This window comes from Globicephala melas, chromosome 6, assembly GCF_963455315.2.
Source record: "Globicephala melas chromosome 6, mGloMel1.2, whole genome shotgun sequence".
NCBI lineage: Eukaryota > Metazoa > Chordata > Mammalia > Artiodactyla > Delphinidae > Globicephala > Globicephala melas.
Genome location: NC_083319.1, coordinates 82013324 through 82027807, shown reverse-complemented (window position 1 = coordinate 82027807; position 14484 = coordinate 82013324). Strand labels below are relative to the sequence as shown.

The window sequence follows — 14484 nt, the reverse complement described above, 5'->3', positions numbered from 1 at the left end:
TTTGGGTGACCTCTGTTCTGTCCTTTTCCCTAGTGTCCTTATTCGACTTCCCTGAAATTTGAGATAACAATTTTGGGGTATTGAGCTTGACTCTTTTGGAGCTGAAAGCTTGCTACAGTAAGAAGAGACAAGTATGTAGCCTTAAAAGAAAAGCTTGGATTGTCTTGCGTGGTGACTTTTCTTTGATCTCTAGGCTATCTTAGATCTGCTCTTTGGGTTGGGAGAGATGATTCAATCCCAGTTGTAGTTTTCATACTGGAGTGAAGTCCCTTAAGGGTCCCCCTTAGGGCAGGATAAGGACCCTCTTGCTCGGGTCTAAGGTCCTGCTACCAGAGATCGAAGTGAAATGTTGGGAGACAAAAAAGAGAAATTGCTTAAGGAAGGTTCTGAATTTCTTAGAGAAGGAGGTTGACTCTCAGTTAATATTAAATAAAATAAAGGCTTACAAAAATCCCCATGAGTACCAGGGATTGTGACTGTTAGCCTTATTGCCGTTGTAGCCGGGCAAGGGCCTCATGTCACTCCCGGGGTTCGCTCTTGGTCCAGTAATCCTCTCCCGCAGGGGAATCCTCCTTGCGGGTGTAGGTCAGGATCGCCTTCCACCCCCCGCCCGCCGCCAGGTCCCTGGGGCCAAGCAGAGCAGGGCGCTGTCGGGCGCCTGGGGGAGCCGGGGCAGGGACGTGCGCGACCAGGAGCCAGAGTGATCGCGGCCGGAGAGGGAGGAGGCTGCCGGGCCCAGCCTGACGCAGAGGCGGCGGCGGCGGCGGAGCAGGCCACTGCCGGGGCGCCCCGGCCACCAGCATTAGCCCTCTCTCCGCCTTCTCCTGCCGCGGCTCCTCGCGAGTGGGAGTGAGTACGTCGCGCGCCAGCCGCGGGTCGCGGGCTCGGGGCATCCTCTGCAAGCGAGCCCGGGCGGAGGGAGGCGCAGGAGCGCGCGCGAGGGGCGGAGGCGGGGAAAGGAGCGGGCGAGGCGGAGGCGAGGGAGCGGAGGGAGGGGAGCGAGGAGAGGGAGGGGCCCGCCTGCCGCGCCCCGGCCGCTCGGCGTGTGTGGCCGCAGGCGCCCGTCGCCGCTGCTGTCCCGGGGCTGAGCCGCGCCCGGGTTTCCAGGACGGTGCGTGAGCGAGTGTGTGTGTCCGCGCGGGCGAGCGCCGCGCCGGCCCGGAGCCTCTCGCTCGCTTACACGGGCCGCGGTGCATGTTCGCCTCCTGCCACTGTGTGCCGAGAGGCAGGAGGACCATGAAAATGATCCACTTTCGGAGCTCCAGCATCAAATCGCTCAGCCAGGAGATGAAATGCACCATTCGGCTGCTGGACGACTCGGAGATCTCCTGCCACATCCAGGTGCTGGGGCGAGGGAGTGGACTACACGCCGGGCGCAGGACTGGGGGGCCTCTGCGGGTGGGCGTGCGCCGGCAGGGGCGAGGAACCCAGTCGGGGGCCTGCTAGAAAGCCACATTCCTCTTCCTCCGCCCCCTGAGACTGGGAGCCCTACCCAGGGATGGGGGCACTGTGCCCCGCAGGCACCAGGGGCGCGCTTTGCGTTCCCGGGGCCCCTTCCTCTGGCTTACACGCTGCGCTCAAGTCTCGCTGCGCCTAGGCTGGGGGCGCAGGGCAGCTGCCTCCTGGGGGACTCTAACCCCTCTGTTCCCTACCCCGTCGGGATATATGAGTTCTGAGAGCCGAGAGGGGTACCTGCATGTCGCCCACTTTTTCCTTCCTCCCTTCCTCCACGTGGAGAAGGCATACACCAGCCTGGGTTCACTCATTTCTTTCTCCGGCGCCCGGGCTCCGAAGGTGCCCTCAGTCCCAGGGACCTGCCCCGTCTCCCTGCCTCCCCTCTACCGGTGGCATTTACTTCTCAGCGTGGAGCGGCGGCGAAGTTTCCCGGGATTGAAGAGAGGCCAGGCAGCCCCGGGCTCCAGCCTTAAGGGATGGGGCGCGCGCTGCGCGGACTGGAGCTACCTCGAAAGGAATCGTGTGAAATCTGAGTGTTTCAGAGAAAAGAAAAGGGCTGTGAGGCCGGCAGGGAGGGAACCCTGCAGGACCTGGGTTCCGGGAAAAAGCGCCCTTTGGGATATTGGTGGACATTTGCTCTCGTCCAAGTTGGAGAAGGCCACAGTTGTTTGGGCGAAGGCAGCTTTGCTGGCAACCCCGTCCTCGGGTAGTAAGTGCCTTTGGGCTTGCAGCAGATCTAGTGTGAGCTGCAGCGGGGTGTGTGTGTGTGTGTGTGTGTGTGTGTTCTTTCAGTGCATGTATACGTAGGCAGGTATGTGTCCTGTCGCAAGACCCACTTGGGACATACAACCTGGAAAGGTCATGTCAGGGTTCAGCACTATTGGCTTCTGACTTTTAAATCTATTTACTTATTTATCTCTCTGATTTCCTCTTCTCACACAGCTGAGTCTTGAGGCTCCAGGACAGAGTGAGCTGTTTTAAAAATACTGGGCACCCTACCCCCGTTCTGGTGAGAGATGAATGGAAGCAACGTCTCCCAGGGGCAAGAATCTGCCTCTGGGCTGTGTTAACCAAGAATGAATGAATGAATGAATGAATGAATGGTCTTCCCCCCCACCTTTTTTTCATTTCTTGTGGGAGTTTGCGACATAGGGACAGTGACAACTAATTTGTGAGCTGACAACTGGATAAGTTTCAAGGGAGGAATGTGGTGCCCTATGACCTCCCAGGAAAGTAGGCTCCCACTGACTTTCCTGGAGGATCTTGAATTTCATTCTGGGCTAAGCATTGCTGCTAAACTTAATAATAAAAGGATTAGCAAGATAGGCAGTTTTTCTGTTGCCACAGGGTTGCACAGAAACATTTGGCATGTAGTGTCTTGTGATTCAGAGAGAGTAGTTTGTGCATTTTACTTTAAGTCCTAAAGTGGGTATACAAGAACTTTAACCCATATTGCATATGTAGATAATGAAGGAACCAGTGGCAGAGAGTGGAGCTGTTGAGTTCTCCTGGGCTCTCTCAGCCCTTTCTCTGCCCTGTCCTTTCCCACTTGGAGTTGACACCACTGTTTGTTTTTCCCTTTGGGGGAGGAAGTCTTCCTTAGAATAGATAAATAGTCCCCAAAGGACATGTATGCATTGCCTGGTGTTCTGGAAAACAATAAATTGTAGCCAGTCTAATAGCAATTTGGAACGTTAGAGTTTGTATGGCCCAACTGATGCCAAAGAGGTTAAAATGCTATGTTCCAAAATGTTGATTTTGGCATTGCTTAAGAAAATCAAGTGTTTTATCTGGAGACACATCTGCCCCCAAATGGTGATTATCATTTAACCAATTAAAATGAATTAAAAGATTTTATTTTGATAATTTTGGACCTTATACCTTCCTAGAATATTTCAACCTGGGAATGGATGTTACACTTCCGAGCATAAGGTCACAAAAAACTTTCTGTTTGTTTAGGGTGAGGACAAAATGCTTTTTTTTAATTTTAATAAAAGAAACTTTTGGAGTCACCAGTACATGCCCTGGGGAATCCACCTGTCTTTCCTTTCTTGCTTGCCTTTTTCCTCCATTTTAGGGAATCACAAAGTTCAGAGAGTGTAAATTGTTACACAGATCTTCCCTCTATAACCCACACACAATGTGAGTTATGGATTTTTTTTTTTTTTTGCAAAACAATAGCTTTTAAATATTCTTTTCCAAACTATATAATTTGGGTGGTTATTGACAAAAAAATAAAAAACCCTTTCAAACAAACAATGTAATGGCTCAGTGTCAGCAGCCTGATAGCCAGTTCCAGTAGGAGATGCCAAGAGTCACTTGCTGTGGCTCTTCATAGGATCTAGGGTGCTGTCCCATTATGTCATTTGCATGTGAATGTTTAGGTAGAGTGCAAGAGGAATTCCAACCAGATAGGGAGCAAAAGGAGAGTCTAGGGCTTCAGACAGAGGCCTGGGGAGGGGAAGGAGTTGCTAAATGTTCCCTATTGGGCTTTTCCAACTGAGCCAACCCTTGAAGTCTGGAGACTGTGGAAGGACATGGCTTAGCTCTCACCTCTTTCGTTCAGTCTTGCTGCTTCAAGTAGAGCGGAGTCCTAGACATCTTCCCCATTCCATCCACGTTTTCAGATGCTGGCAAGGGTATTCACAACTCCTTCTAATGAGCTTGCCATTTTTAATACTGACTCTTATTGAGTAAAATATAGACTTTTTACATTATTTCTTTGTTAGCAAATCCTGGTAAACATGGTTGCTATTATTGGAATTGCCTAGAAATTTGTACTTGTATTTGAATAGAAATCCTGGCACTGTGCCTAGTACACAGTAGGCACTTAATAATTATTTATAGATGTAGATTGAATAATTTCTGTCTGGGCTGTTAAATTCATGAGGTTAGGAACTTTTGTTGTGGTAGTTGTTCAAGGAGTCCTCAGTACCTAGAGCAGAACCTGGCGTATAGTTGTGTTCAGTAAACACTTGTTGAACGAATGAATGCTACCGGTCCAGTATTTAATGTAGCTCATTACCTGTCAGCATGAGGGTAGCATGACAGCATTGGACTGGGAATCAGGAGATACATGATTTAGTTATGTTACCAACCAGTCGTGTGACACTGAGTGAGTCATTTGACATTTGGAATCAATGTTTCTTATTTTGTAAAGTAAGGGAGTTGGGTTAGAATGGATGGCTCCAGTTTAAAAAGTCTGTAGTTTAACTATTACCTAGACTGATTACCTTTGAGTAAAACATTGCTGTTGACAGAGTGGTTGTATACACATCATCTCATGTGATTTTCATTCCTATCCTGTTATCTCCATTTTATTGATATTATTGTGTTCTTGAGTGTTATCTCAATTTTATACGTGTAGAAAATGAGGTTCAGAGAGATTAGGCAACTTGAGTCACCTGGCAAGTAAGTAGATTGGAAGCCATGTCATTTGACTCAGAATCCAGAGCCCTTTCTTCTCTGCAGCTGCCTCCTGAGACTTGAGAATTAGGATGCTTTAGGCTGCAAATAAGACAATAGCCAAGTTAAAGTGGCTTAAATAATAAGGACGCTTATTATCTTACCTAATGAGAAGTCCAGAGGTAGGGTAGCTTCAGAGTTGTTCAGCAGCTGTGCGTGGACCTAGGTACTTTCCATCTTTCCACTCTGCCACCTCAACACGTCACCTTTGTCATTTATAGTCCTGATTATAAGGTGGCTGTAGTAGTTTTGAATGTCAGTCAAGTACTAACACATCCACCGTATAAGAGGTGGTGTTTCTTCCTGCATTTCTTTTTATCATGGGGAACACCATTCCTGGAGGCCCCCATCAGTCTTCCCTTCAGATCCCATTGGCCAGGATTAGATCCTATACCCAGGACTTAGCTGCAAAAGAGTCTAGAAACGTGTACGTTTGGTATCTGCACCCTTCACTCCCTATAACGGGAGGTGGGCTTTGACATCACGGAAGCAATGGAGAGGTGTGTGTACGTGTGCATGTGCCTGTGTGTGTGTAGTAGGGGGCTGGGGAACTGCTGTTGGCTAAGCAAGCAGTAGTGTCTTTCAGAATAGGTCAAACTGAGTTACAATTATTGTTACAATAAAATTGTCAGGAAAGTTTAATAAGATGTTAAGTAAGCCCAGGCTTATTTTAGGCAATCTTTGTATGACCAAATTCCACAACAAGAAAAATTATTGGATAGTCCTTTGTAGTTGGTGTTGTTAAATAAGTTCAGTCCTTACTGAGCTGGTGGGTCTGGGCAGCTACAAGCCATCTTGTATAGAGCAGGCACCTCTGCTTTTGTTGAAGTGGCAGTATGGCAAAGTGGTTGAGAGCTTATGTTCCCGAGTGCTACTTGCCTGGGTTTGAACCCTGGCTCTACCATTAACTAGCCAGGTGATTTGGGCAAGTCACTTTACCTCTTTAGGTCTCAGTTTCCTCATCTGTAAAGTGGGGATAATAATGGCACAACCTCGTGGGCTTGTTGTAACGATTAAATGTGGGATATATGCCGAGCGCTTGGTACCTAGTCCATTGTAAGAGCTGAAAAAATATTGATGGTTGTCTTACTATTATGTGAAGGTATATTGGATTTAATCCTAAGTAGTGGAAAGGCTTTGGCTTGGAATCTAATGTCTTTAAGACCAAACTCCATTACTTTTTGATTGTGCAAGACCTTAAGCGAGTCACTGGGCCTCCTGTTTTTTAATCTGTGAAATGGGCATAATAATTCCTCAATTGCCAGTCTCCATTGGGTTGTTGAAGTGATGTCTATAAAAGCATGTTGCAAATGTTAAAACATCACCCAAATGTAGAATACTATTCTAATTAATTCAGTTGAAATAAAAGAGAGAGTAGTTTACTGCATCCTGATTTTCTTACCTGCTGGAACAGGAATTGGATGGTCACATGCAAACATACATATGTGCTAAATATCAGACCCCATGATGATTCTGCTGGTGAAATTCAAGCTAGGTGCAGCTGACAGCCACACCTTTTCTGCTAGTAAGGACAATCCCACACTTTTCTCTATCAAACTCATTGAGAATGCCATTCAGAGTACAGTGAAGTTCAGACACAAAAGGAATAGGAGAGACAGTTTGTTAAATACCGTGGTCTAGCTCTGACGTGTTTAGGCCTAGATTACGTGGGCCAGCTCTTTGTATTAAGTATATTCTGACAAAAAAAGTAATGTTATTTCAATGGTCTGCTAAGATCTTATCTCGTGATGTCCTCAAAGCAAAGGCAAAGTGTATTGACTGTGGGGAGAATGCGGTACTGTTAGCTGCACATCATTTGGACAGTATATCAGCTGGGTGCTTTTAACTAACAAATTCTGATTCAAACTGGCTTTAGCACTAAGGATGTTTACTGGATCACATATCCAGAAGTGCTGATTTAAGTAAGGACCTAATTCAACGACTATCCTGCCTTTTTGTGAGGCTTTATCCTCAGACTGATAGTGAAATGGTTATAGTAATTCCAGTTCTCACATTTTCATTGGACACCCTCCAGAAGAAGAGAAAAACCACTTCCCACTCAGCATTCCAAGCAAAAGTCCTGCAGTCATTCTGATCAGACCTCCTGGGTCACATGCCCACCCTGAACAGTGAGTGTAGTCAATAGAAGGGAATGTGCTGATTAGCTTAAGGTGACCAGAACCTGAACCTGGGAATCAGAGTGGAATCAGCTTCCTTCCTGGTGGTGGTCTGCATGGGGGAGAGGTCAATGCCTAGAAATCAGGGCTCTTCTCCGAAGGAGGAGGGGGGAGGGGGGAGGGCTGCTAGAAGTTAACCATACTAGATTCTTTGTCTGTGTGGGTCAGTGATTCTCAAAGTGTGTTCTGGGGACCCCCGGGAGTCCCTGAGATCCTTGCAGGGGGTCTATGAGGTTCAGACTATTTTCAAAATAATAATAAGATGTTGTTTGCCTCTTCTGGGTAAAAGAGTTTTATCAAGGTATAATTTACATACCATAAAATTCACCCATGTAAAGTGTACATTTTTAAGATCTTCACAGAGTTGTGCAACCATTACCACAAGCAATTTTGGAACATTTTCATCATCCCCAAAAGAAACCCTGTGCCCTTTAGTAGTCACACTCCCCTTTCTCCCTAAACCTCCTAGCCCTAGGCAATCACTAATCTAATTTCTGTCTCCAGAGATTTGTCTCTTGTGGCCATTTGATAAAAATGAAATCATACAATGATCTTTTGTGTCTGGCTTCTTTCAGTTAGCATAATGTTTGCAAGGTTCATCCATGTTGTAGCATGTATCAGTATTTCTTCACTTTTAATTGCTGAATAATATTCTATTGTATGGATAGATCACAGTTTATCAATTTATCTGTTGATGAAAATTTGAGTTGTTTCCACTTCTTGGCTATTATGAAGAATGTTGCAGTGCATATTCCTATAAAATTTGCCATTTCTTTTCGGTATACACCTGGGAGTGAAATTACTATGTCATATGTTTAGTAACTCTGTTTAATAGTTTGAATTGAACAGTTTGCCAAACTGTTCTCCCAAGCAGCTGCACCATTTTACATTTCCACCAGCAATGTATAAGGGTTTCAATTTCTCCACAGTCTTGCCAACACTTGTTATTATCTATTAGATTATAGCTATCTTAGTGGATGTGAAGTGATATCTTATTGTGGTTTTGATTTGCATTTCCTCGATGCTAATGACTTGAGCATCATTTCGTGTGCTAATTGGCCATTTGTATATCTTCTTTGGAGAACTGTCTGTTTGGATCCTTTGCCCATTTAAAAGTTGAATTGTCTTTTTATTATTGAGTTCTAATAATTCTTTATATATTCTGGATACAGACCCCTTATTTAATAAATGATTTAAAGATTTTTTCCCCCATTCTTAGGGCTGTCTTTTTACTCTGATGGTGTCAACATTTTAAAAATTTTGATGAAATCCATTTTATCTATTTTTTCTTTTGTTGTTTCTGATTTTCGTGTCATAGCTAACTAACTGTTGCCTAAACCAAGGTCATGAGATTTATACCTGTGTTTTCTTTGAACAGTTTTATAGTTTTAGCTCTTATAGTTAGGTCTTTGATTCATTATTTTATTGATATGTGATCACATACCATAAAATTTCACCATTTTAAAGTGTAAAATTCAGTAGATGTAGTATATTCACAAAGTTGTACAACTAATTCCAGAACATTTTCATCATCCCCCGAATGAAACTGTACCCACTAATTGTCCCCATCTGGGACTTCCCTGGTTGTCCAGTGGCTAAGACTGTGTACTCCCAATGCAGGGGCCCCAGGTTCCTTCCCTGGTCAGGGAACTAGATCCCACATGCGCAACTAAGAGTTCGCATGCCGCAACTAAAAAAAAAAAAGATCCCACATGCTGCAACTAAAGATCCTGCATGCTGCTACTGAAGATCCTGCATTTTGCAATGAAGATCCTGCCTGCTGCAACTAAGACCCAGCGCAGCCAAATAAGTAAATAAATATTTTTAAAAAATAGTCCCCATCTGATCCATTTTGAATTAATTTTTGTATATGGTGTGAGGTAGGGGTTGAACCTGGCTCTTTTGCCTGTGGATATCCAGTTGTCCCAGCACCATTTGTTGAAAAAACTATTTTTGTATTTGTCACCCTTGTTGAGATGTTGATTTGCCTTTTCCACTCTCATTCTCTCATAAGTATACAAAAGAGTTTTCCAGAGGCTGCATGATATGTGATATTGCAACACATTGGCTATGGAAGCAGATGTGAGAATCCAGCTGTCTTCTGTTGAGCCAGACAGTAAAGATATTTACAAAAATGTAAAAAGCACTACTTTTCTCACTAAATTAGTCTTTATTTTGTAAGATAAAGTTATTTTTCATAAAAGTATGCTATTTATGTTAATGTGCAATGGGTTTATTATTTATTTTAATGAATCAATGATTGAATTTTTTTTTTTGCGGTACGCGGGCCTCTCACTGTTGTGGCCTCTCCCGTTGTGGAGCACAGGCTCCAGACGTGCAGGCTCAGCGGCCATGGCTCACGGGCCCCGCTACTCCGCGGCATGTGGGATCTCCCCGGACCGGGGCATGAACCCGTGTACCCTGCATCGGCAGGCGGACTCTAAACCACTGCACCACCAGGGAAGCCCAATGATTGGATATTTTAAAACATTGTCAGCAAATATTGAGATATACAACCCAAATAAACAAAAGTTCTATAGATCATCAATAATGTAAGGGAGTTTTCAGGCCAAAAAGCTCAAGAATTGCTGGTTTTGGTGGCTATCAATTTACTGAACTTCCTGAAAAAAATTTTAAAAACCCTAAGTAAAACAAAATAGAACTCCCATGCATCTTGGGCCTCTAAGATTGCAAGTTACAAGTACTTGAAATGATGTCAATTAAATAAAAAACCCAGTTATACATGGAAAATGTGTATATGTATATTTGGAATTCTTAGTATGAATGATATACCTGTGTGTGCGCATGTGTGTGTGTACGTGTGCATTGCAATATTAAGAGTAGAAGATCAAGGGCAGGCTCTGCTGTCGTAAGCATTTCCCAATTGCACTTGCTCTCCAGCTGAATCTCGATTTCTTTCAACTCTAATAATTAGATAAAGCCTTGTCTTACTTTAAGACCCCTCTTTTGATTATGGAAAATGTACAGCAACAGTGCATTAACATGTAAACTGCTTGAATCAGGCCCATCAGTCACTGAATTCTTAAGTCGTTACTTCTTTTTCTGAGTACGCATTTTGGGAACTGTTAAAAATGTGGGATAGGGAGGGTGGAAGGGAGCCGCAAGAGGGAGGAGATATGGGGATGTATGTTTATGTATAGCTGATTCACTTTGTTATAAAGCAGAAACTAACACACCATTGTAAAGCAATTATACTGCAATGAAGATGTTAAAAAACAAAACATGGCAGGAAGAGAAATATCAGAATTTGTCCTTCGGAGAATCTAGTATGAGATTCACATGCGTGAGTGATAGGCATTTAATAGCTAGCAGGGTTCTCTCTCAGTTCCCAGTTTGTGTGGGGAAGGATTCAAGTTGCCCCTCCTATGAAATAGCGGAGAGCCAAATGTGGAGTCCGGAGATGGGGAAAAATGAGATTATGATCAGGAGCCATTAGGGCAGGCTTTACAACTGAGGTTTGAACTTAATTCAGGCTAAAAAGAGTTGGCGTTCAACTCTCGGGAGGGATGTGTAAATGCTTTTCAGTCTCTGACATTCATGTGGATCTTCTGTTCTGTTGTTAAAATGCACCTTCTGATTCAGGAGGTCCTGAGGAGTGCCCTGAAATTCTGCATTTCTAATAGGCTTCCAAATGATGCTGATGCTGCTTTTCTGTGAACCCTACTTGGAATAGTAAAGCGTTAGTGAAATTTGTTTTATAATAACATTCTTTTTTTTTGCGGTACGCGGGCCTCTCACTCTTGTGGCCTCTTCCGTTGCGGAGCACAGGCTCCGGACGCGCAGGCTCAGCGGCCATGGCTCACGGGCCCAGCCGCTCCGCGGCATGTGGGATCTTCCCGGACCGGGGCACGAACCTGCGTCCCCTGCATCGGCAGGCGGACTCTCAACCACTGCGCCACAAGGGAAGCCCTATAATAACATTCTTAATTTCCTTGAGTGTGGGGCTTTTTGGCCCTTGTCTCCCTTGATAATACCTCACCTGGCACATTTCCCTCAGTAGAGGTTCAGTGAATGAATGAGTGAATGAATAAAGAAATCCATCCAGGTGTATCTATCACTGATAGACTAAAGTGCTGATTAGATATTGATGCTGCGGATGAAACGATTTCTTTTGACTCCCCGCCCCAGCCAAATCAAGAGATTGTTTTTCAAACAGAATTTCCTGTGTTGGCCAATCTGATGAAGCGTTGGACTTCCGTGAGAGCGCATGGGGGCCCAGGATTAATGAGAGAATTCTTGTCCCTCTGGGCCACACTTCCCACTCTTGCTTTCCTGTATCCTGGACTCTGGTGGCATTGTGGAGGAACTCTGGCAACTTCTTGGCACAAACAAATCATTGTGTATAAGCCATCAGTGCCTGGAAATTCCCAGAGGCTTAGGGGACCCAGCTGTTCTCGCTTTCAGAAGTGACCTCGGGGGACAGTGACCCCAGAGGACAGTGAAAAATACATTTGAGGTGTAACATAAGCTCTGGAGCTGTTTGTCTGGTGACTTTCCCTGAAGGTGCATGAGGGAAGTGAGAGGATCACTTTGGAAAAACATGAAGTTAATTTTACAGGGAAAGAACATTTGTATAGATCAAGCAATCGTGTTTTTCAAAAAGTGAATTAGTAAAGTTTTTTGAAATAACATCAATGTTATTCAGTAAACATTTGAAAAATATCTTCTACATGCCAAGCACAGAGCTGGGAACTAGAGATAAAAAGAAAATAAAATCAGACATCAAGAGGCTGATAGTCATTTGGAGGCAGAGAAGCAAGATAATGATTCAAGGACAAAATGACAGATATATGTGGGTGGAGGACCAAGAGGAGGCGTCTGTATGAGACTGAGACATCAATCAGTACCTCTGGTGTAGATGAATCTTGATTAATAATTAAAGGACAAGTGGAAATCAATTCTTTGAAGAAGGGAAAAAGGCGTTCCAAACACGATGAGCCCTTGCTTGGTGTAAAGCCATGGCCGTGAAACAGCATGATTGGACACAGAAATGAAGGAAGAGAGAATCTGGGATTAGTCCCAGGTGGTTGGTTTCAGTGACAGGGGTCATGGTGATACCAATCCAGTACTGGCCACAAATTTTGGGGACCCACTGGAAAATGAAAATATGGGACTCCTTGTTAAAAATTATTAAGAATTTCAAGATCACAAGAACAGACCGTTAAACCAGGTGTGGGATCCTTCTTAGCATGGATCCCACACCCGTGAAACTGACCCTGAGAAGACAGAATAAAGGAGAAGCAGGTTAGGGGAGAAGATGTTGAGTCTGGGCATGTTGACTTCGTGGTGCCTGTAGGGAATCTGAGTGGAGAATTACTGGTAGCCAGTTGGAAATAAGGAATGAAAGTCAGCAGAGAGGTCTGGCATGGAGACACAGATAAGAGAGTCTTTAGTATTCATGCAAGTGGTGGTAGAAACCATGTGGTATGAATGAAACTATTATGATGGGTCTTCCATTTTTGTCTTTCTGCTTGGGGCATCCTTGTAGATCAAACCAATGGAGTTTGAGCTCTGGAATTCTTTCCAAGAGCACTTGATCGTTTTCCGTTAGTCTGGCAATTCCCACCTGAACGAGAGCTTCTCCATTTTCTTCTGCAAGAAAAAAAGGCAGCCAACTCAGAGTCCTCAGTGGAAAAGCACTTTCCTTCTCTTAATTCTCATTTTCTAGCTTGGAATAACAGATGAAAAAAAGTCCTCTCCCAGTTATAAGGCTCTGAGTTACAAAGCATAGGATTTTCACTCTAGGGAAGTTACCCTTTGAGACAGTGTCATGAACATTAAATAGATAATACATTTTAAAATCCTATCAACGTGGTGTAAAATTGAAGTCAACATGTCATATGAGGAGCAACTTTGCAAGTTATGCTGCAATAATTTATCTTTTTAAAATATTTATTTATGTCTCAGATATCTCCAATGGCAAATTTTGTTTTCTGTTTAGTTTCCAGGAGATTATTGTGAATGTTGATTAAAATAAATTCAAGTTCTGTAAAATCCCTCAAAGAAATAATTTTTGTTTTGTTTTGTTTTTGTTTTTGTTTTTGTGGTATGCGGGCCTCTCACTGTTGTGGCCTCTCCCGTTGCGGAGCACAGGCTCCAGACGCGCAGGCTCAGCGGCCATGGCTCACGGGCCTAGCCTCTCTGTGACATGTGGGATCTTCCCGGACTGGGGCACGAACCCATGGCCCCTGCATCGGCAGGCGGACTCTCAACCACTGCGCCACCAGGGAAGCCCGAAATAATTTAATATTAGTAACGTAATGACCTGGATCTTAGATGTACAACAGAGCTTTGTCTGAATATATCTATTATTATGCTAAGGTTTGAAATATGATTATTCTGTAGCAGGGGAAGCAATTAGCATATTAACAGATTACAGTTTGGTTTATTACCTCTCACCTCAGAAGCATAATTTGTTGCTTTAAGGCAACATTAAACATCACCAACTGATGGTGAATGTTAGTCTGGAAAGGATTGACTGAATCAGGGTCTTAATACGCAAACTGTGAAAATTCAAGTGCAATATCATTTACTAATGGATTGGTAATAAAATTAAGCAATCTTAAAATAAATCAGTAACTAATTAGCTTTATTGATAGAAGAGAGGACAAAAGCCTACTCAGTAAGTTGGCTAATAATTCTTCCTTGATGTTACTAACCAATGTTATTTTTGGGGCTGGTCTGTACACATATGACTGCCCATTGTTCTGAAAATAATGCTAGTCTCTGTGATCTTCATCCATATGTAGGTGTCATCTACAGTTTTATGATGGTGGGAATTTATGGGTTCTTGTTTAGCAGCATCCTTTCTTTCTACTCATATGCCTCTTGATATCCTTGAGTAGTATGCTCATAAATTGTATTAGCTAGTTGATTAAATTGAGATCAGAGGTGTGATTTGCCTGAAGTTGCCTATTTAGCAAAATTAGGGTGGGGTATGGTGTCTTGGGTTATCGATTTGCTCCTACTAAATACTAACTACTACCCTTCTTTTGTTTTTGAATCTTTCTTGGCAGTCTAAATGATGTAATTCTTTTCCACTGACAACTGTTAATAGCACAAGGAAAAAAACTCACACTGACCACATTTCTGGGTAAAGAAAGCACGTTAATGTCTTAGAACTGTCATCTAAGGACCCAGTTTTAGTTCTTCTCTACTTTCTTTAGTCAATATATGGCTCAATGTACTTCCAAATGAAAATTGACATCAATTGATCAGGTAATTATGAATTGGCATCTAACATTGCTAGATAATTGAAAGATATCTTCCCTTTCCCTTTACATGTTTGGCATGGTACCAAGCAATACGTTGCTTGTATTTTGAAATTTCAAAGTAATTTTCAAAAAATTACAAAGGAGAAAAAGAG

At 43.7% G+C, this 14484-nt stretch overlaps 1 protein-coding gene across 4 annotated transcripts in view; it reads left to right on the top strand.

Moving 5' to 3' along the window:
* The first annotated feature begins 776 nt into the window (after positions 1 to 776).
* The window catches only part of FRMD3 (FERM domain containing 3), a 314195-nt gene continuing 300487 nt past the window's right edge, over positions 777 to 14484 (top strand). For 2 of the 4 annotated variants that reach the window (XM_060301068.2, XM_030832772.3), the window contains exon 1: positions 1017 to 1341. In XM_060301068.2, coding sequence (XP_060157051.1) covers positions 1195 to 1341 — 147 coding nt within the window. In that variant the 5' untranslated portion in view covers positions 1017 to 1194. Of the gene's footprint in view, positions 850 to 1016; positions 1342 to 2143; positions 2165 to 14484 lie in introns of those variants that run through there. The other 2 variants (XM_060301071.2, XM_060301073.2) reach the window with 2 other exon arrangements.